Source organism: Peromyscus maniculatus, chromosome 4 (genome assembly GCF_049852395.1).
Source record: "Peromyscus maniculatus bairdii isolate BWxNUB_F1_BW_parent chromosome 4, HU_Pman_BW_mat_3.1, whole genome shotgun sequence".
NCBI classification, from domain to species: domain Eukaryota; kingdom Metazoa; phylum Chordata; class Mammalia; order Rodentia; family Cricetidae; genus Peromyscus; species Peromyscus maniculatus.
In genome coordinates, this window is record NC_134855.1 from 98,512,354 (window position 1) to 98,535,655 (window position 23,302).

Consider the following 23,302-nt stretch of genomic DNA (forward strand, 5'->3'; position numbering starts at 1 on the left):
TCCTTTCCGCACTCTCTCCTTCCGTTCTCTTCCCTCCACTCCGTCTCTCTGTTTCTGTTTCTTCCCCCTTTCTCTCTCTCTCTCTCTCTCTCTCTCTCTCTCTCTCTCTCTCTCTCTCTCTCTCTCTCTCTCTCTCTCTCCCAATAAAGCTCTAAAAAGGTAACCATGGCTTGTGATTCTTCCAATCAGCACTCTCCGCCGCAGCATAACCAACACTACCATGCCTGGCTTACATGATGCTTGGAATCAAAACCAGGTTTTCACTGATCTACTAAAACGTTCTTACAAAGTCATCAACAGTCAGTTCTCACTAACACCTAACAGGAGTGACAACCTTACCACTCTTTCTGAAGAACTTTTTTCACCTGGCTCCCAAGGAAAACCTCTTGATTTTCCTCTTACCTGACTGACATACTTCTCATAGGTCTTGGCTGGTCCATGGTTCTTCCCTATCTATCACCAACACTGCTCAGTGACCCAATGGCTTAGACTCAAGACCTCCCTCTTACTTTAGCTATACCTTCTTCCTAGGTAATCTTTTTTTTTAATTTATTTTTTTTTAATTTATTTATTTATTTATTTATTTATTTATTTATTTATTTATTTATTTTTGGTTTTTCGAGACAGGGTTTCTCTGTGTAGCTTTGCGCCTTTCATGGAACTCACTCTGTAGTCCAGGCTGGCCTCGAACTCACAGAGATCCACCTGCCTCTGCCTCCCGAGTGCTGGGATTCAAGGCCTGCACCACCACCGCCCGGCTCATCTTCCTAGGTAATCTTATCTAGTTATATTCTAAAAAATATGCTGCCCCACTTTGGGATATGGAGGATTGAACCTAGGTCTTCATGCATGCTCTACCACTGGGTTATATCCCAGGTCTCGTTTTCAGTTTTTGAAACAGGGTCTCACAAAGTTGACAACAATGGCCTTGAATTTACTTTGTAGTCCCGGGGTTTGAACTTAAGTGTCAGACTAGGCAGCAAGTGCCTTTGCCTGCTGAATCATCTCAGTGAGACCTTGACACAAAAAAAATTCCAAAAGAAAAAAAAAAGATTCTCATATGCCTAGATTTTAATTATAATTTGCATATATGTATGTATAACTAATAAAGTTGGCTCAATCAAAATCAAAATGTTTTAACTTTTATACAACTAGTTAACCTGATACAAATGAAAATCACAGTGAAAAAACAAGCTTGAACATACTAAAGTTTAGAGTAAACAAGAGAAAAGTTATAATGGGAGATGAAGTAGCAGCAAAACAATAGAGAGTTGCCTGTCCCCCTTCCCAGTAAACTCAGTGAACACTAGTTGAAAACAAAACACGTAAGCCTCTAGAATGAGCTTTAAAGGCAAACAAATTAAATATTTTCAAGAAAACTTGTGAACATCCAGTAAGAAAGGTAAGGATCTATGGTATCCAAACCAAGACTGCTCTCTGCTCTCGCCCAGCTTGACTTAAGTGACCCCATTCCAAACTGCTGCAGTCAGGAACACATGGCTAACCTCCCTATGGATTCCAGCAATGGGACTCTCTTTCTAGAAGGAGCAGGACTGGAGCATTTTGCCTTGTCTTAGCAGCTTTCTGGTGAAGAGAGAGAGATGTACTTAGTGCACTGCCTCTGACAGACTTTCTCCTGACATGACTCTAGCCAGACTCTCTAAAGTCTCTTCTAAGGTTACCCTTGTTTAGGAGGCATCTTTATCTTTGCTAGTCATGTTTTCACAAAAGTTTTTGTTTGTTTTTTAAAATTCTTTTTATTTTATGTGCACTGTCTTTTGCCTGCATGTATGTCTGTGGGAGCTACCATGTGGGTGCTGGGAATTGAATCCAGGTCCTCTGGAAGAACCACCAGTGCTCTTAACCACTGAGCCAGCCATCTCTCCAGTCCCTGGCAAAAATCTTAAGAGGTAAGTTTAGTAAAACTCCTCTACCTGGACATTTGATTGCTGGGGATATCGCTCTGTATAAATAAAATGTTGATTGGCCAGTAACCAGGCAGGAAGTATAGGTGGGACAAGCAGAGAAGAGAATTCTGGGAAGTGGAAGGCTGAGTCAGGAGCTGCCGCCAGGAGAAGCAGGATATAAAGTACCAGAAAGCCACAAGCCACGTAGCAAGGTATAGATTTATAGAAATGGGTTAATTTAAGATATAAGAACAGATAGCAAGAAGCCTGCCATGGCCATACAGTTTATAAGTAATATAAATCTCTGTGTGTTTACTTGGGGGATGCTAGTGGGAGAGATTTGTCCTGACTGCCGGCAGGCCAGGAACAGGAAATCTTCTAGCTATATTTGATTAAATTCCTTATGCCTCTTATCCCCTGTCCTTTGTCTTCTGGAGTAAAAAAATCTCCTTTGTGCTGAGAACTTGGTCTTGGAGTGTCTTGATCCAATACTGATCCCTTTAATGTCCCCTACTGATTATATGCAGCTAACTCTAGACAACAGTATCTTAACCTTGTAATCTACTGATCTGGTTTCAATACAAGTAAACATCCATTTTTTTAAAATTCACTGAGCTTCATCCCCTCCTCCAAACATTCATTCCGATACATAATTAGCATTTCTTTAAAGTGATACTAGAAATAATAGTTCAATTATCAAATATTAAATAGTAATGAAAAAGCTTACTGGTCTGACGTCACCACAGGAATTCGTAAATTGTCGGGCCAAGCCAAAATCAAGCATGAAACATTTCCTGCATGTACTGGGAAAGCGTCCCATTGCAAAGTTTGACTGGAAAAATAATAAAGACGAAAAATACGTATTCTTATAATATCCAGTCCCACCTACATTTTACACTACATGAATTCTTCTAGTCTATATAGCATGTTCCAGACACACTACTGTAAATCTATGACTTTTATTAAGCATTAATATAGAGTATAATTTAGTTGCTGGTTCTAACTTTCAAGGGAAAATTAAAGTTTTTCATAGTGGAGTGTTCTTGTAAATACAATTAGCGACTTGAGAAAGAGTTGTTAATGTCTACCTACAACCAGGAAAACTGAGCAAAAATAAATTTAAATGTTTGTATAGTTACATATAATAATGACCTAATTAAATTCAGAACTAGAATTCTTTGGAATTCTAGTCTAAGTTACTGCTTAAATGACAACCCAACCACCTAAACAAGGGAAGCTAGGGATGGGGGGAAATATATATATAAAACATAGAAGAATTTTTATTACTTCTCAACCTTTTAGTTAAGTATAAGGACTGGTTGTGATGGTGTATGCCTTTAATTCCAGTACTAAAGACAAAGGCAGGCTGATCTCTGTGAGTTCAAGGTCAGGCTGGTCTATATAGCAAATTTCAGTTTAATCCTATCTTAATAAATTAACAAATAAAAAAAATAAAACAATTTTCTATAAGCATCATAAAGCTGAACTTCACTAAAATTAAAAATACAATTTAGGGGAAAAAATTTCAAAATAGTCCTAAGGAAAAAATGCTTTACATTTTTTTCTCCTTAAAAAAAAATAATCATCAGTGTAACGAGATGTGATGGCATATACTTTTAATTCCAGCATTCAGGAAACAGAGACAAGATTATCAGTTTAAGGCCACCCTGAACTATATAGCAAGTTGGAGGTCAGTCTTAGCTATACAAGACCCTGTCTCAAAACAAAACCAAGCGCCCCCCAAACCTAAAAATCTATGTAATGTGTTGTGTCAAACGACTGCAAATTTAGAAAGTTAGATATGCAAAAAAGGGAATTTGTAATGGCAAAATCCAAGCTATCACATCCACATTTCCTTTTAAAGAAGTATCGTTTTCCTGAGGAGCTTCCTGAGGAAATGACAGGGAAGGGCACAGGACAACAACAGAACACTACAGCAGGGCAGAAAGGAAAACAAACTGTGTTCACACAGCAGTTCTTAGGAGAAGACCAGGCCTTTCAAGTCCATTATTCTGATGAACACATCTGGTGACTTGAGAAAATGAACAACTGTTGTGAAGAAACACACAATTCAAACCAACAATTTATGTATGAGGCTGAATAATTAGCAATGCTAAAATATCTAATTAAGAACTGGCAAGCACAGACCTTGCATGTGAAGATGCCTGTGGGGACCAGAGGACAACCTCAGGTGTTGTTCCTCAAGCAGACGAGGGGTGGCTGGCCAGTGAGCCCCAGAGATCCTCCTATCTCACCTGTCCAGCACTTGGACTACAAGTATGTACCACCATACCTGTTTTTTTTAAACATGGGTTCTGGGCATCCAACTCAAGACTCAAGTCTTAAAGTGCTTTAACTGGCTGAGTTGTCTCCCAGCCCCAGCATAGACTTTTTAATTTAGCTGGCAAGCAACATTTCCTGGTATGAGAAAAGCTATTGAACATAAGCTGTAATTTCTGATTACTGCTTTAAAAACAAAACAAAACTAAACTAAACTAAAAGGTAAATTATTTTTGCTTTTAGGGCATTACAGGAATAAAAACATTTCTTTGTATTTAACCACACAAATAAAAAAAAAAAAAACTATACTAGCATATATTCTGTCTCCTAACATTAGAATACCAAGCGATAGCCTTCTGTACTTGGAAAAGACAAGGCCCCTACCGGTTTTATGTCTCTGTGAAGGAATCCCACAGAATGGATGCTTTCAATAGACTCCAGAATCTGTCTCCCGAGCCGAAGAGTAGTGCTAATGGTGAATGTGCCCCGGGACTGGCTCCGTCGAAGATCTGCCAGATTCCGACCCTATAAAATTGGACAATCACTTTAAAATACAGTCCTAATACTGTGATAAGACTCAAAACATTCACTATATCACCACCCTATAAAATACTGTGACTGAAATAATGAGGCTCTTGCCTAAGATGTTATCTTTTTTTCTTTTTTCTTTTTTTCTTTTTCCTTCGAGGCAGGGTTTCTCTGTGTAATTTTGGAGCCTGTCCTAGATCTCACTCTCTAGACCAGGCTGGTCTCGAACTCACAGAGATCTGCCTGGCTCTGCCTCCCGAGTGCTGGGATTAAAGGTGTGCACCACCACCACCACCACCACCACCACCACCACCACCACCACCACCACCACCACCACCACCACCTGGCTAGCTGTGATCTTCTAACTCAAAGAATTATGTATGTGTATCCCTCTTTTTGTACATGACTGTGGGTGCCCTCAGAAATCAGAAGAGGACATTTAATCACCTAGAGCTAGAATTAAAGATGGCTGTGAGCTACTCAACATGGGTGCTAGAAACTGAACTCCAGTCCTCTAAAAAAGTAGCAAGAGCTCTTAACCCGAGTCATCTCTCTCTAGCCCTAAGAATAAGCATGCTGTTAGCAATCATGTTCCTAAGTCGTCATGTTTTGATTTATCCTTGCCATTCTAAAAATGTAGACTTGGCTCTTTCTTTCCTTCCTTTCCTTTTCCTCCTTTCCTTTTCTTTCTTTCTGAGGGGGTCTCATGTACCCCAGGCTAACCTTGAACCCCCTGTGCAACCAAGGATGACATTGAACTGATCTGGCCTTCAACTCCCAATTTCCAGGATGACCAGTGTGCATCACCAAGCCAAGTTTATGCAATGATGGGGACTGAACCCAGAGCCAGAGCTTCATGCGTAGTCAAACTCTACCATCTAAGCTAATCATCAGCCCCTTAGATGTGACTATTTTAAAAACTATAAAATACAGGTATCTGTTCTGGTTTTATTTCTGTTACTATGATAAACACTGTAACAAAAAGCAGCATTAGGGAAGAAAGGGTTTATATGGCTTACAATTTCAGTTACAGTCCATCATTTTTGGGGAAAGTCAAGACAGCAACGTAAGCAGTTAGGCACGTTACATTCACAATTAAGAGCAAAAAGAAAATAAACACATCCTTTCTTGCCTGTCCTCAGCTAACTTTCTTCTCTTTTCCAGTGTTCAGAACTCCTGCCTAGGAATGATGCTGCCCACAAAAGACTGGATCTTCCTACATCAACTAAAAATCAAGGCATTCCCCCACAGCTGTCCCTACAGACTACCCAGACCAAGACAATCCTCATTGAGCCCCCTTTCCAGGTGGTTCTAGGTTGTGTCCAGTTAAAACTAAGCAGCACAAATATCCAAAGCAGTGTTCCTCATTACTGCCCAACACACACTCTCTACAATTACTTAATTTTCCTACATCGGTTTTTTAATGAAGAGTTAATTATACTTCATATAATTTTATAAGGATTAAATAAAAACCACATGAAATTTCTGGAATACTGCCTTGTACTCAACAAATCCTAAGGACTGTTATTATTAGCAAATATTATAGGAAACAGAAGGCCATAAAGGACAACAAAAGTTAAAACAATTAGGTGATGGTATGGACACCATATGAGTCAGCTAAAACATAAACTAGACATCTGGGGAGATAGCTAGTACAGGACATCTGAGGAACACAGAGTAAGCAGTGATGTAATCTCTTATATAACTATTTCTGGCAAAATGCCATTTTTTGTGTGATTTTTTTTTTTTCTATCAACATGGCCTTGAGGTTGGAGGCAAGGTCCTTGTTTTGGTTTTTGCCTGTGCAGCCTGTATGCTGCGCCCACTTGCCTGTCAGCATCTGCCTGCCTGTAGTCTGTGTGCTAGTAAATAAAGTATGTTATATATGCTTAAAACCTCTCATAATCTCTTCAGCTTCCTAGCCTCCGTCCGACCCTCCCTCGTCCTTGGCATCAAAGCTCAGGCCTCACAAATATGATACAGCAAATATTCAGCTATTGAAGCAGCCAGCCTGGTCTACAAAGTGAGTTCCAGGACAGCCAGGGCTGTTACACAAACCCTGTCTCAAAAAACAAACAAACAAACAAACAAACAAAACTACATCCTAGATAATACCAAAATTTAAATTAAAAACTACTACTATCATAAGAACAACCAACAGGAATCAATTAACTTGATTAATAATATCAGTAATTATTTAAATGTCATAAAATGTAATTTTAATGTATCAACTGGTGATTGGGGCATAATGTCTCATGCCTATATTTCTAGTAGTTTTTGTTATTGTTGTTATTATTTTGAGTCAAGTCTTATGTAGTCCAGGCTAGACTGGATTTTGCTATATATAGTAGAGGGTTGACTTTAAATTCTTTTGTTTGGTTGTTTGTTTTTGTTTTTGAGACAGGATCTATGTAGCCCTTGTCTGTCCTGGAACTTGCCATGTTGACTTTAAATTCTTATCCTCCTGCCTCTACCTCTTGAGTTTGGGAATTACAGGAGTGTACCATCACACAGAGTTAATCTCAACACTAAGGAGACAGAACAAGTTAAGGCCAGCCTGCACTACAAAGTGAGCACCATGCTAGCTTGGACTATAGAATGAAATCCGACCTCATAACAGCAACAACAACACACACACACATCAGAAAAACAAAAACAAAAAAATCTAACAAAATCTGGGAGGATAAACACAAGGCTGACACAAGAATAGTGTTGGGGGAGGGGCTGTTCTTTTTTTAAAAGGGGGGATCTTTTCATATAGTAAGAAATTCATATGCAAAAAAAATTTTAGAGTTTATATTTCTCTCCAAAGTAATTCTATAAATTTAACAAGATCAAACTACATTTTGTTGTTGTTTTTTGAGTAATGAAAATGCATAAGGCCAGGAATAGTGCCACACACCTGTCATTCTGGTACTTGGGAAACAGAGACTATTGCCAAAAGCTTGAGGTTAACCTAGTCTACAGAGGAACTTCTAGGCCAAATGGGGCTATATAGCAAGATCCTGTCACACGCACAAAATTTAAAAAATAAAAATAAGTAAATGAAATGGGGGTGTTGGGGGAGAAAGAGGATGAGATCTAAAGGGAGAAGAAAAGGAAAGAGATTGGGTATCATACTAAATGGAGAGAGTAATACAGTGAATTCCCAGGATAAGAGGTCATTAATCAGGCACAGTAGCTAGGAATCATAGTAAGCCCAGATGTGCTTGCTCAAACCTAATCTCAGCACTTGAGAGGTGGAGACCTAAGGATTAGGATGTCAAGGCAGTTCTAAGGTACATACTAAGGCAAGACCAGCCTAGGCTACATGAAATCCTGTCTTATAAAAAAAGAAAAACCCACACAAAAAGAAAACAAACAAAAATGAATATAAAAAAAGAAAAAGTAACTATCACTTCACAGACAATGCATTTTCATAGATAATATACCTTCTCAAAAGTAACTCTCTCCCATTCTAAACATACTACTTTCATGTAAATTCAAATGATATAATTTCATCTATACATTAAAAAGAAAGTAAGACCAAAGAAATAAAAATACAGAAAGAAGTAATCAGCATGTCTACTATTATAAATTTGACTTAGAAGCATCAATATGAACCACAACATACTTTCTCTCTTAATATTGGATTTTTTTGTTTGTTTGTTTGTTTTCTGTCTTTCAAGACAGGATTTCTCTATGTAGCCCTAGCTGTCCTGGAACTCACTTTGTAGATCAGGCTGGCCTTGAACTCAAAGATCCACCTGCCTCCATCTCCCAAGTGCGGAGATTAGAGGTGTGAGCTACCACACCCAGCTAAAATTGAACTTCTTTAATCCATCTTCTTAAAAAAAAAAAAATCAGAGACAATGACCAATCCCATTGCAATAGGTACACATAACATCTAGATTATCTCTAAAACATATTTCCCATTAAAAGGAACCAGGGTTGAATGAAGGAACAGCTGGAGCATGAAATACAGAGAATGAACACAGTACACACTATTGCATCAGAAAATAAGGATGCTTTTAAAACACTACCTAATCAGGTCAAAGTGCAACCCAGAGAAAGTCTCACTAGCCAAGGCAGGAACATAATGAACATTCAAAGCTACAGGCCCGGTGTGATGGCCTACTCTGATAATCCTTGTTTGAAAGGCTCAGGCAGAAGGTGTGGAGACAATCTGGGAGGCATGGTGAGTGACACCCTCATGCAAACAAAAGGAGAAGGTGCAATGTCAGATGCACAGTTTGTAATTTTATTGAGAGGGAGGAAAGGGAAGAGAAAGACTATAAATTCACAAAGGAAAGCAGGCACTCCTGTCTCTTAGAGGAAAATATTAGTGAACCAACTAATAGTTCTGAAAACTGATTAAAATAATGGAGTCTACTGTAGCTAGAGTTCTCCTGCCTTGCCCACAGTCAGGACAAATCTTTGTCACCCGCCAGTCCCACAGCCGCTCAGACCCAACCAAATAAACACAGAGACTTATATTGCTTACAAACTGTATGGCCGTGGCAGGCTTCTTGCTAACTGTTCTTATAGCTTAAATTAATCCATTTCCACAAATATATATTGTGCCACGAAGCTCGTGGCTTACGGGCATCTTTTCATGCTGCTTGTCAGGGTGACGGCTGGCAGTGACTCCTTCTGCCTTCCTGTTCTTTTATTTCTCCTGTTAGTCCCGCCTATACTTCCTGCCTAGCCACTGGCCAGTCAGTGTTTTATTTATTGACCACAGCAACTTGACATACAGACCATCCCCCCAGCACAGCCAAGTGCAGACCATCTCAGACACCTGCACTCAGGCCCGTGGTCCTAATCATCCTCTGTGTGGACCTGCTGGGTAAAGCCACGAGGAACCTGAGAACGGGCTCCCACAGGACATACAGAACATCCCACAGCAATCTACTATTATATTAACCCTGACTTTCCTATATAAAAGGTATACTTCAGGGTAGGCTCTATCGCATGAAATACTTTTAAAGGAAGACTTTTATCTAAGTGGAGAAGAAATGATACAATTAGAATGGTGTATTTGGAAAGCCCACTGAAATCACAGACTATGCTTACTAACGGACTGAAAAAAAGGAAAACGAGGCACATTGGGAAAAATCCCTGAAAACTTCAAAATGGGTGGACCAGGCTGCAGGGAGGTTAAGGTGCTAGCTCTCAAGACGCAGCTGGAAGTGGATATGCCACCTCTCACCTACCCTTGCCAAGGAAGTGGAAATCAGAACCTAACCATCAGTTTATGAGAAATGGGTGGGGAGTGTAACGACAAGTTACATATCAATAAACAGTAACAATCAGCAAAATCCAGAATATGAGAATTTCTACACTAAAACAACAAAGAAGGAATTTTCAAGTAAGTAAGACAGAAGAACCAGCAGATCAAAAAAGGCTTAAGAAATAAACAATGTATGGACCCTATTTATAGCCAGATTCAAGTAAGCCAAATGAAAAATAAATAAATAATAGGGTAATCGAGAAAATCTGGAAAACCAGCCAAGCATGGTAGCATATTCTTTTTTTGTTTTGTTTTTGAGACAGGGTTTCTCTGTGTAGCTTTGGAGCCTGTCCTGGATCTCATTCTGTAGACCAGGCTGGCCTCAAACTCACAGAGACCTGCCTGCCTCTGCCTCCCAAGTGCCAAGATCAAAGGTGTGCTCCACCACTGCCCAGCTGTGGCATATTCTTTTAAGCCCAGCACTTGAGAGGCAGATGTAGATAGATCTCTGTGAGTTCCAGCACACTCAGGGCTACATAGGGAGATCCTGTCTCAAAAAAAAAAAAAAAAAGGAAAAGAAAAGAAAAGGAAAGATAGAGTTCATATTAGTGGCCAATTTGAGAGAAAACAGGGACCACATTAATGAACTGAAAAATGTAAAAAGGTAAACACTTCAATAAAGTATGCTAACTTGAGATGATGAATCATGTGACCAAGAAAGACTTAAGGGCCAGTGAGATGGCTCAGCAGGCAAAGGCACTTGCTGCCTAGTCTGACACCAAAGTTCAAACCCTGGGACTCCAACAGTAGGAGAGACCCAACTCCCACAAGTTGCCCTCTGACCTCCACACATACCATGGTACACTCCTCCAATCCCCAATTAATTAATTTCCAACAAAACTAAGCCAACCATTTTAGCACACAGCTATAATCTTAGAAATCAGGAGGCTAAGGTAGGGGGATCCTGAGGTTAAGGCCAGTCTTGGCTATATCATCTTGTGCTATTCAGTGAGACCACACTTTAAAAAGATAAACAACTACAACAACAACTATAGTTTACAGAAAGGGTAACATCTTTAGGTCAAAGTCAAATATTGGAGGATACTTAAGAAAAAGAAAAGTCTTCTGAAAAGAAGAGAAAACATTTAGGTCAGGGTTTATGAATTTAACTTGCTGTCATGTAAATAATATGAAAGAAAAATAAAGAAACCAAATGTTCAAATCAAGTCTGCTAAAGATGAAAGGAAACTGTGAGAACTGAACATCAGGCAGTGAACCACGGTGTGAAGCTTCAAGACGACTCTACTGTGTGTGGAGGAGCACAGGCAACATCAAGGAAATGAATGGTTTCCTGATTCTCCCTACTGTACCTGTTCCTCTTGCACGTTCTTTAGGAACTGCTACTCTTTCAGCCCAACTCTACTCCCATCTAAAAGGGAAGGAACAGGGCTATGCTGATGGAAAGAGAAAGAGGAACAGCATTCATCCTTTACTCCAACTAATGCTTACAATTTTAATGTAGTGGCTGGTACTTGAGAGCATGAGTGGAGATTTGAAATGCCTGAGGTTAGAAAGATGAAAAGAGAAGGAACATGGAAAGGCAAGGTTCACATTACAGCCCACAATCCACTTTAAGATTAAATGCTATGAAAAAAATGATGACCAATAAAGGTACAGATAAACTAAAATAGATGACCATTTCATTTTTTGGAAAATCTATACCAAGTCTAAATAAATCTCTATGTACAGCGTATAGCATTTGGACATGATAACAAGAATGCTGTCATTTTTTATACATATTCACTGTAACTGGGTATTTGGATCAAAATGAAAAGATTTGAAGACATATTTTCAAGGTAACATACCTGCAATTGCATGACCACATAGTTGAACCGATCGTTTCTCCCACAGCCAATAAATCTACAAACATGGTCTTTCCCTGGATGAAAAGAGAAAGAAAACAGTGGAAAAGAATGGATTATAGTTCCTCTTTTAAAAAATTAACAAATTCACCGGACGCCAGTGGCGTATGCCTTTATTCCTGCACTCAGGGAGGCAGAGCCAGGCAGATCTCTGTGAGTTCAAGGCCAGCCTGGTCTACAGAGCAAGATCCAGGACAGGCACTACATGGAGAAACCCTATCTCAAGAAAACAAAAACCAAAAAAACCAAACCAAAACAAAACCAAAAAAAGTTAACAAATTGGATTTCTGTACAGTACTTTATGACAATATAAACTATATAAAATGTGTCTTGAGACCATAAGGAACAGGAAATTTATATTATTTTATTTTTATCCACCCATCGCTAGGTCCCGCTCTGCTCCTTGCATACTCAAATAAATGTTAAATGAGTAAGTAAAGAAATAAATTAATAAGGGAATAAATAAAGGTGATTCATTTAGAAAGGAAATATTTTAAAAGTCACTTAAGATTAACCTGAGCAGATACAGTAAGAACCATGTTAGACATACAAACACTGAGTTTTATACATACTCTGACATACACTATTTACATTACTGTAGCAAGTTACATGATCTTTCTTGGTCTCACTGATTTGGATCAGCCTTGTGCTTTTCAATCCTAGTTTAACATGTGAAATCCAAGATTAGCTGGAATATATAGAAGGAATAAGAAAAACAGGAAAAAATCTGGGATCATCTCCTGAGTTTAAAAAGCATACCACCATCCCTGAATCCAATCGAGCCCAGGAAATTACAGAAAAGACACTTGGTTCAACCCAGAAAATGGGAAGAACAGAGAGATGCTGGAGAGGCAGGCAGGAACTAGATGAACTGTGTGCTCCATGGTGAAGAATCTGAACTATACGGATACATCAGTGGTTTCCAAGGGTGGCTATCATCACAACCATCTGGACAACTTCAAGATTCCCAAACACCACAATCTGTTTGGGAAAGGTACAACTTTTCCAAGTTCTATAAATAAACTGGGGACTGAGAGGGCAGAAGCAGGAAAGTTTAAGGCCAGCCTCCACTACATGAGTTCAAGGACTGCCTGGGCTAAATAGTGAGACTCTCAGAAGACAAAACCAAAAGCCCTGTGAAAACAAAGAAGAAACTTTAAAATACAAATCTGCAACTTAAAATATAAATCAGCATGAACAAAACTAAAGAGTCCTTCAAAAAAGAAAATACAGACTACTCTGACAGGAAGAAAATTCTGAGACCAGGTTATCACAGAAATGACAAATTCCATAGCAAAGCTGGGCCGAGCTCAGGAGATGGGTCAGTGGGAAGAGCACTTGCTGTGCGTTCATGACGAGGCAGAGACAGAACAATTGCTAAGACATGCTAGACAAAAAACTGACTTTCAGAGTCAGCGAGAGATCCTGTCTAAGGAGAAATGAGGCAAGAGCAACAAAGGAGGATGTCCAGTATCTTCTGCTGGTCTCTTCACAGGTGTGCATGGGGGCACACGCATGCACGCACACACATACACACATACAAAGCAAAGGTTACTCAATAAATAATTAGGCAGTCACTTCAGACAAGAAGGGGTAGAAGCCTATAGAGGTTAAATGAAATAAGAGACTATGAGGTTAGGCAATCTTTGAAGTTAGCTTGTAAAAATAAAACAATATTGACACACCGGAGGCTATAAATTCATTAGACTGAAGAAAAAGATTAAAACACATTTTAAAAGTAATTTGTCCACTTAAAACAAAAATTAAGTCAAGCCTCACTTTGGATATAACATCTTTGTTTGTTTGGTTTGGTCTTTGGAAACAAGGTTTTGTTAGCCCAGGATGGCCCTGAAATCTTTATTCTCCTGCCTTAGATTCCTGAGTGCTGGGATTACAGGCCTGTAATTTTTTGTTTGTTTGTTTGTTTGTTTTGAATCTGGGTTATCAGTTACCACACTGGTGATCAATTAGCAACCTTTTCCTCAGCTTCAGGCACAGAAAAAGCACCAAGCTTTAATTAATCAATTTGTTGTCAAAAGAGACCTCATTTTCACTGCTGGAAACACACTGAAGTGAGTACAGCATTTGCTAGCATGCATGAAACCTGAGATTCTATCCTTAACATTATGAAAGAACAAAATGAACAAGAAAAAGATTCATCGTCTATCACACTTTAAAGACCAGGTGTCGATCCTGCCTCAGCCTCCAAACTGTGGGGTCACAGGTACAGACTACTGTGCCCAGCTTCTTGGATCATTTACATTACAAAGACATTTCAGTCATATAAAATCAAAAGACAGTACTCAATATAATTCCTCTTAGAATGCTCCTCTAAAATATCTATATTACACTATAATACTTTGTCCCTTGCTATCAAAATCACCCTGCTTTTTGGTGTTATTTTGTTTGTTTTGTTTCTGTGGTTTTTTTTGAGACAACATTTCTCTGTAGCCCTGGCTGGCCTGGAACTCTCTGTAGACCAGGCTGGCTTTCAACTCATAGAAATCCACCTGCCTCTGCCTCCTGAGTGCTGGGACCAAAGGGGTGCACCACCATGCCCAGGCTCACCCCAATGACTTTTGTTTGTGTGTCTGTTTAGCAGTACTGGGGATTGAACCAACTATCCCATACATACTAGTCAAGTACTCTACCACTAAGACAAATCCTCTCGAGCCTTTTATTTTACTTTTCAACTTGAGGCAGTCTCAATGAGTTGCCTAAGCTAGCCCTGAACTTCTGATCCTCCTATCAGCCTCCAGAGTGCTAGGATTACAGGCTTGCATCACACACTTTGCCTGAATTACTCTAATTTAAAAAAGAAAAACAAATATAGATTTGAATAAACTATTGATTCTTTATTGAGCAATTAAAACATGGCCAGTGGCAAATTTTCTAGAATTTGTCAATACATTTCTATCATTAAGGTAATAATTTAATGAGTTCATTTCTCAAACCTTATAGTGTATAGTTTCTCTTTTATACTTATGCAATTAATGAAACTATTTAATAATGTTAACACAATAAAAAATGTATGTGTTTGGAGCAGCTTCGACTTAATGACAACAGTAACTCTTCAGCACCACTAGAGCAACTGCTCAGATGACTTCTGTGTACCCAGGAAATGCAGAGGCTAGCTGAGGAGTACAGGGAGCACCTAATACAATACCCAATAAACAATGAGACGGTATTTGCAAGTACACAAATTAAGAGAAATAATAGTTAATAAAATATATATAATATGCAAGCAATATTCCATTTTATGCATTTTCATGCATTCAATTCTCATAATAATATAAGTATTAGTATTTCCTTTATTTTTCAGATACAGAAGTAGAAAACTGGTAAGGTTAATTACTTAGTTCAAAATCATACGACTAGAAAATGATGGTGCAATTTGATTCCAAAGCTCTTATGCTTTTTTAAAAAAATTACATTTATTTATTTACTTATTTATTAGAAGGGTGTGTGTGAGTTGATAAATTTTTTTTATATCCAAATAGGCTTCTCTGCCAACGCACCAATCCAAATCAGACCAAATTAGGAAACGGCCTAGTTTAATGGGTAACATGTTCCTGGGTGATTCCCTGGCCCAGCAGAGAGGAAAGGGGATGAGAGAGCGGAAAAACCACATGTCTGTTTTCTGGCATGCAGCTTATATACCCTGTGGGTGTGGTCTTGAGCCTCTCTTGGTGGGGGGGGGGGCTGTGTTTGGCGGGCTTTGAAGGGACAGGTTTAGGGAAAGAGATGGGGGAAGGGAGTTGAGGTCGATCTTCCACCAGAACATTTCAGACTCTTTGGGTATAGAGATGCCAGGGTGCCAAGGGTTGAGGTGGAGCTCCCACCCAAACATGAGTATGCTAGACACTCATGTGGAGGTCAGAATACAACTTGTAGCAGTCAGTGCTCTCTCAATCTTCTAGGTCCCAGAGATGAAACTCAGGTTGTAAGGCTTAGAGGCAAGTACCTTTACCAGCTGGGCCACCCTTCTGGCCCTAGAAAAACCTTCATTCTTAGCCATTACATCAGAAATAACTGAAACAGATTTTAAACTCAGGTTATATCTTGTTAATAAATATGAAAACAAACCTGGGTCTGCTGGTGCAGCTACCTGGGAGGCTAAGGAGAAGAATGACAAATTCCACACCTATGTGGGTTTCAGAGTGAGTTGGAAAGAGCCTGTCTCAACACACAGAGTACAAAGAGGGCTGTGAGAATACAGCTCAGTGACAAAGCATTTGCCTAGCATACCCAAGGCTGTAGGTTCAAGCCCCAGTACCTCCCCCACAAATTAATATTAAAAATAAAAGGACACACAAAGACAACAAGATCTCTATATACACCCAAGAAACTAAACTATGTATTAAAAATAAAGGTCAATTAAGTTCTTTCTCTGCATTAAGCTCACAGTCCACATACAAACACAAAGAATTAACAGAACATAAGGTCTATAACATTATCAAGCACAGTAAATACACAGAAGATTAAAAAATTTTACTCTTGCTGGATGGTAGTGGTTGCACACCTTTAATCCCAGCACAGGAAGCAGAGTCAGGTGGATCTCTGTGAGTCTGAGGCCAGCCTGGTCTACAGAGTGAATTCCAGGACAGCCAGAGCTGTTACACAGAGAAACCCTGTCTTGAATGAAAAGAAGAAGGAGGAGGAGGAGGAGAAGAAAAAGAAGAAGAAGAAAAAGAAGAGAAGAAGAAGAAGAAGAAGAAGAAGAAGAAGAAGAAGAAGAAGAAGAAGAAGAACGAAGGAAGAAGAAGGAAGAAAGAAGAGAAGAAGAATAAGAAAAGAAAAAGAAGAAAAGAAGAACAATATCTTTATTCAAGAAGCTCACATGTAAGTAAATTAGTAGATTTTAAATTTATGAGAATATTTTAAAATAAAACTATGAAGAATTAAGATTATACATGTAAAGAGTTTCAATGAGCCATAAAAAAGAAATAAATTTGTCAGTTGCTGGAAAATGGAGCTAGAGACTGTCATATTAAGTGAAATAAGCAAGACTCAGAAAGACAGCATGTTTCCTCTTAATAGGGAGTATGCATTTGTGTGTGCACATGTGTTTGTACACGTGTGTGCACGTGCATTTGTGTGTGCATGTGTGTGCATGTGCATTTGTGTGCATGTGTGTGCACATGCGTTTGTGTGTGCATGTGTGTTTGTGTGTGCATGTGTGTCACTTCTCTGTGCTGTGACACAGTACTTGACAAGGGCAGCATAAGGAAGAACAGGTTTGTTTGGGCTCATGATGGAGGAGACAGTGCATCATGCTGGGGAAGCCACAACAGGAGCAAGCGACAGCTGCTCCCCCTGCATCTGTAGTCAAGCAGCACAGAGAAATGAATGCTGGCCCTCAGTTTGCTTTTTCCTTTTTACTCAGTTCAGAACCCAAGCCCACGGGATGTGGCCACTCACATTTAGGTTGAACCTTCTTCCCTCAATTCACCTCATTTAAAACCCCCTTACAGACACACCCAGAGATCTGTTCCTGTGGTGATTCTGGACAATTAGTACTGGCCACACACATCTAACCATGCTTCCATGTGCACCCCACCACCACCACCACCACCACCACCACCACAAAAACAGATACCTAACGTATAGATGAAAATAGAAAGGTGGCTATTTCAGAAGATGATGGGGACTAACCAGAGGGGAGAGGGAGGACAGGAGATGATGTGCCCAAAGTACCTTTTATACGTGAATGAAAACGTCATTATTCAATAACAATTTCTTAAAATGCATTTACAATGATCAGAACTGACAGGGTAGAATTAGGATTAGAGTAGATTAAGGCAGAAGGCATGAAAATACAGGAAAAGTGGCTTCGAGTCTTGGCCACTGTCACAGTTTTTCTTCATTGCTAATTTTACTGGATTTAGAATTGCCCTCTGTGAGGGCATTTCCAGAAGAGCACCTGATACAGAAGGACTGCTTTGTATGTGGGGTATATGATACAATAATATAACACTCCTCCATGTTGCGGGTGTGGAAGAGGCAGGTGAAAAAGAGAAGAACGGAGAAAGCCGGCAGCAATGGCTTTCCTCTCCTCTCTGCTTTGTGGCCTGCTGTGAACTGCTGCTCCACCCCCTCCATGCCTCAGTGGACCCCTCTAAAACCATGAGCCCAAGGAAACTTTCCCCGCTTCTGTTGTTTGTTAGGTATAAGGTCACAGCTGAAGGGAAAAAAAAGTATAATATAATATATAAATATAAATAAAATATAATATAAACTGGGGGAGGCCCTCCTTCCTCATGCATGAGTGGTACCTCCAAACTCTCACACAGACACCAAAGTTTGAGGATGTACAAATCTTATATAAAATAGAACTATATCTGTGTATAACTATAACTTATAACTTTATCTTCCTTAATTTAATTTTTAAATTATTTAATCCAATGTAAAGTTAGTTATAAGGTTGTAATGTTGTTTGGGAATATGACAAAAAAAAGTATATATATTCTAATATAATTTTTCTTCTTTTCCTTTTTTTTTTTTTTTTAAGACAAGCTCTCACCATGTAATCCCAGAAGCGGTCTACCTGCCTCTGCCTGAGTGCTGGGATAAAAGATGTGCCACCACACTTGGTTCTTTTTTCTTCTTTTTGAGAAAAGGTAGCCCAGGCTAGCCATGAGCTAAAGAGCTGAGGATGAGCTGATTTATATGGCGTTGGGTTTAAACCCAGCTCAGACGCTTGGTGAGCACTCTACCAACTAACTCAGTTATAGCCACAACTTCCAAGAATCTTTTTTGTTGTTTGTTTTTGAGACAGGATCTCTCTTTGTAGTCCTGGCTGGTCTGGAATTTACTATGTAGAACAGGCGGCCCTCAAATGCACAGAGAACTGCCTCCTGTGCCTCCTGACTGCTGGGACTCAAGATGTGGGCCACTATGCCCTACAGCTTCCAACAGTGTTTAATCTCCCATGGGTTGAATCCATACATGTGGAGCTAATGGATAGAAAGGACAGAAGATAGATTTATTCTGCCCTTATTTCAGTCACGTAATTATTTAGAGTACAACTTTCAGCCCCACTTGCTAACTTCCAGAGAAGTGGACTGGAGGAGACTAGAGACTAAGCTCTCTAAAACTCTTGAGCAACACTTGAGGCCTTCTGGGCTGCTGAACAAGTGGAGTGTTGACCCAGTGTAAACCCAGAGAAGGCACGAAAGCTGTAACCCTCCATACATAGCCCTAGTTGTCTTTTCAGTTTACTTTATATTTTTCACAATGCCCTTAAAATAAACCAGGAAACAGAAGTGCTCCTCCAAGTTCTACAAGCCATCCTAGCAAATTAGTTGACCCCAAAGAAGGGGTCATGAAAGCCTCGGCTTGTAGCCAGTTCATAAAAAATAGGACATCCTATTACTTACTGTGTGTGAAGTAGAGCAACCTGCAGAGCTGAGTGCTCAACTGCAGGGCCTGATGCCATCTAACAAAACTGGGAGACAGCACATCCACTGTGGATCTGCTAGAGATGAATTGGTGGATAGGGAAAATCTCCACAATCTGGAGACAGAGTGTCTTATGTTGAAGGTGAGAGCATAAGAGATGTACACTCCATTTTTCTCTTACAGCCTCATTATGCAATTCATATTTGAATTATTAATAGATAAAGGATATGGTAAAGATTCATCTACTATTTTCAAGCATAAAACTACATGATCCAGACTGTGTTTTGGAAAGGTTATGGATACTCTGATGGGAGCCAAGGAAGTCAATTAACCAATGATCTAAGGATAAGGAAAGTCTAAGTGAATCAAGTAAGAACAGACTATAGTTAGAGCTCAGTGATACAGCACCTGCCTAGCAAGGGCTAGATCCACACACACACACACACACACACACACACACACACACACACACACAAAGCACATAAGCAAACTGTTGGGATAATCTTTTGTACAGCATGTGAAGATGTGTCTTTGTTTAACCTCACCTGCCTAAGGCACCTTCTGATTGACTCAATAAAGAGCTGAATGGCCAATAGCTATGCAGGAGAGAATAAACAGGACATAGATAGGAACTCTGGCAAAGAATCAGAGGTGTGGGAGATTCACCAGCTAGACTCAGAGGAAGTCAGACACATAGTACTGAGGACAGGTAAAGAGTCATGTGACAGAATGTGTATTAATATAAATGGATTAATTTAAGTTTAAAGAGCTAGTTTGGAACAAGCCTCAGCTAAGGCCAAACTTTCCTAATTGATAAAAGGTCTCTGTTAGAGAGCTAGCGATACAAAGACAGACCCTTAACAACAAATACGCAGAAGAGACAGGAGAGAGGGTGGGGCAGGGAGTGAACTAAGATTTTTAGCTGTCCAAAGAAGGTGGACAGTTTAAAAGAACTAGGCCAACTAAGAGTGGTAGTGCACACCTTTAATTCCAGCGCTCAGGAGGCAGAGGCAGGTGGATCTCTGAGAGTTTGAGGCCAGCCTGATCAACAAAGCAAGTTCCAGGACAACCAGAGCTGTTGCATAGAGAAACTCTGACTCGGGGGGAAAAAAAAAAGAAAGAGAGAGAGAGAGAGAGAGAGAGAGAGAGAGAGAGAGAGAGAATGAGGAGGAGGAGGAGGAGGAGGAGGAGAAGAAGGAAGAAGAAGAAGAAGAAGGAGAGAGAGAGAGAGAGAGAGAGAAAGAAAGAAAGAAAGAAAGAAAGAAAGAAAGAAAGAAAGAAAGAAAGAAAGAAAGAAGGAAGGAAGGAAGGAAGGAAGGAAGGAAGGAAGGAAGGAAGGAAGGAAGGAAGGAAGGAAGGAAGGAAGGAAGGAAGGAAGGAAAGAAAGAAGGAAGGAAAGAAAGAAAGAAAGAAAAAGAGAAAAGAGAAAAAGAAGAAAAGAACTAGACTAATGTTATAATACCAACATGACTGAAACAAAAAAGGAATCCTTCCGGGAGTCTGAGACACAAATGTGAAGTTGACAGGCTATTATATCTTATAATTTCCACATTAAGATTTAAGCAAAGGGCCAGGCAGCGGTGGAGCACGCCTTTAATCCCAGCACTCGGGAGGCAGAGCCAGGCAGATCTCTGTGAGTTCAAGGACAGCCTGGTCTACAGAGTGAGATCCAGGACAGGCACCAAAACTACACAGAGGGACCCTGTCTCAAAAAACCAAAAAAAAAAAAAAAAAAAGATTTAAGCAAAGGGCCAGTAAGATGGCTCAGTGAGAAAGGCACTTGCTGCATTAGACTAGAAACCTAAGTTTGATCTTGGGGACTCACATAAAAGTGAAATCAGAGAACCAACTCCACAAAGTGACCATCACACATCATGACACACTCACACACACATGAAATATTGTTGGTTAGTTTTATGTCAACTTGACATAAGCTAGAGAAGAGGGAACCACAACTGAGAAAATGCCTCCAAAAAACTGCCTTGTAGGCAAGTCTACAGGGTACTGTCATTTGATGATTGGTGCGGGAGGGCCTTACTCACAATGGGTGGTGCCATCCCTGGGCAGGTGCTCCTGGAAAAGGCAGGCTGAGCAAAAACTATGGGGAGGGGGAGTAAACCAGTAAGAAGCTCCCCTCCAAGGCCTCTGTGTAAGCTCTTGCCTGCCCTGGCTTCCCGCAGTGATGGCGTATGATCTGAGAGTCACAAGGTGAATCTAACCCTTTCCTCCACAAATTACTTTTGTTCCTAGTTACTACTGCAATGGAAACCTGAGACAAAAACTGTATATACATATGTATGTATGTATGTATAACAGATATATATATATATATATATATACACATACATACAGATATATGATTCAAAAACAAAACTAACAATGATAAATTATAGATTAATTAACAATGATAAATTATAGATTAACAAAAATAGTGAAAAAATGTGATAAAATCCCTATTAAAATCCTACCTGCCTTCTTTGCAGAAATGAGCAAGGTGATTCTTAAAGTCATATGAAATCACAAGGGATACAAATGGTCAAAATAATATTGAAAAAGAAAGTTAAAATGCTCACACTTCTTCACTTCAGGTTTTACTAAACAACACAATTAACTTGAATCAAGACAGTGTAGAACCAGCATGAGGACAAACGTAGAGATGAATGGAACGAAATCTAAACTTCAAACACTGCCACCCTCCTCCTCCCCCCCAAAAAAAACATTATAGACGACCACCATTGCTCTTGACTCTCCTTACTTGACAGTAAGGCCCTACTGCTGAAGACACCACATACCTGAGTATGGACATGGAGAAATCAAGCTGGTACCAACCTGGAAGCTTCATTCCTACCGGCTAGCTTTCATAGTGCTGGAAGATTCTATGCACACTACTGGAGGAGAAAAGTTATCATCAGTCTTACCCAGCTGTGAACCCTGTGAGCTACAATAATGACTGGCCTGGCAAAGTGTGCCCCCAGTGCTGCAATAACGGCAGGGATGGTGTAGGAGTAACCAACCACTTCTTGACTGGACATAAAATGTGTTACATAAGACAGACCCTATGTCTGGTACCATCAACCAGGCTAAATATCTGTCACTGGCTAGTTTATAGGCCCTAGGTGAGACCCTATTACTATTATTTAGCTAAATGGACATTGTATTAAACTGGATTCTAGTGACTTATCATTATACTTCTCTTAACCCTCATCAGAGAAGCTTCTTTTTATAGCAGATAAATATAATACAGAGACCAACAATTAATCAACATGCAGAGAATAAAAGACCATAGAGTGCTCAGCTCTAAACAGGACAACAATATCACACACACACACACACACACACACACACACACACACACACACACACGACTCAGAGATTATCATGAGAAGATGATTATAAGAGCCAGAGGGAGTGGATCTGTGGTGAACTCGTATTTGCTACACACGACAGCACAGTTGCACGCATGAACTTTCAATGCCTAGAACTGGATGTACAAGATTTGCAAAATATCAAGCCAGCCAAATTCTCAGCATGGATGGGGAGGAACTACAGAAGTCCCACCCTTATCTGAAGAGCTATTGGCAATTGATGGATACTAGGAGTGGGAGAGCCACTTTACTTCAGGGATATGGCTCACAGAGGCTAATCATGCTCCAGATGGTGGCCCTATATCCATACAGTATGCTTACATGCACAGCACCAAATGGACTCTGTGGATATTACATTTTGGGTTTTTGGTTTTTTTTTTTTTTTGGTTTTTTTTTTGTTGTTGTTGTTGTTTTTTTGCATTGAAAATAGATTTTTTTTCATACAATGTATTCCGATTACAGTTGCCCCTCTCCCAACTCCTTCTAGATCCTCCCCATTTCTCTACACTTAGTTTTTTTGTTTGTTTTTGTTTTTTTTTTTTTTTGAGACAAGGTTTCTCCATGTAACAGAGACCTGGCTGTCCTGAAACCATGTGTAACTCCACTCCCAAGGAATCCTATGACCTTTTCTGGCTTCTTCAGGCACTGCACACAGGCGGTATAAAGACATACATGAAGGCAAAACACA

The 23,302-nt window shown here is 39.7% G+C and overlaps 1 protein-coding gene across 11 annotated transcripts in view; it reads right to left on the reverse strand.

Annotated features, from left to right (window-relative positions):
* Positions 1-23,302, reverse strand: part of Ttbk2 (tau tubulin kinase 2) — a 132,888-nt gene that overhangs the window by 54,110 nt on the left and 55,476 nt on the right. For 9 of the 11 annotated variants that reach the window (XM_042276029.2, XM_076570457.1, XM_076570458.1 and 6 more), the window contains 3 exons: positions 11,793-11,866; positions 4,572-4,712; positions 2,635-2,739 (listed from right to left, as the gene is read on the reverse strand). In XM_042276029.2, the coding sequence (XP_042131963.1) occupies positions 2,635-2,739; positions 4,572-4,712; positions 11,793-11,866 (320 nt within the window). Of the gene's footprint in view, positions 1-2,634; positions 2,740-4,571; positions 4,713-11,792; positions 11,867-22,041; positions 22,138-23,302 lie in introns of all 11 variants that reach the window. The other 2 variants (XM_076570461.1, XM_076570464.1) reach the window with 2 other exon arrangements.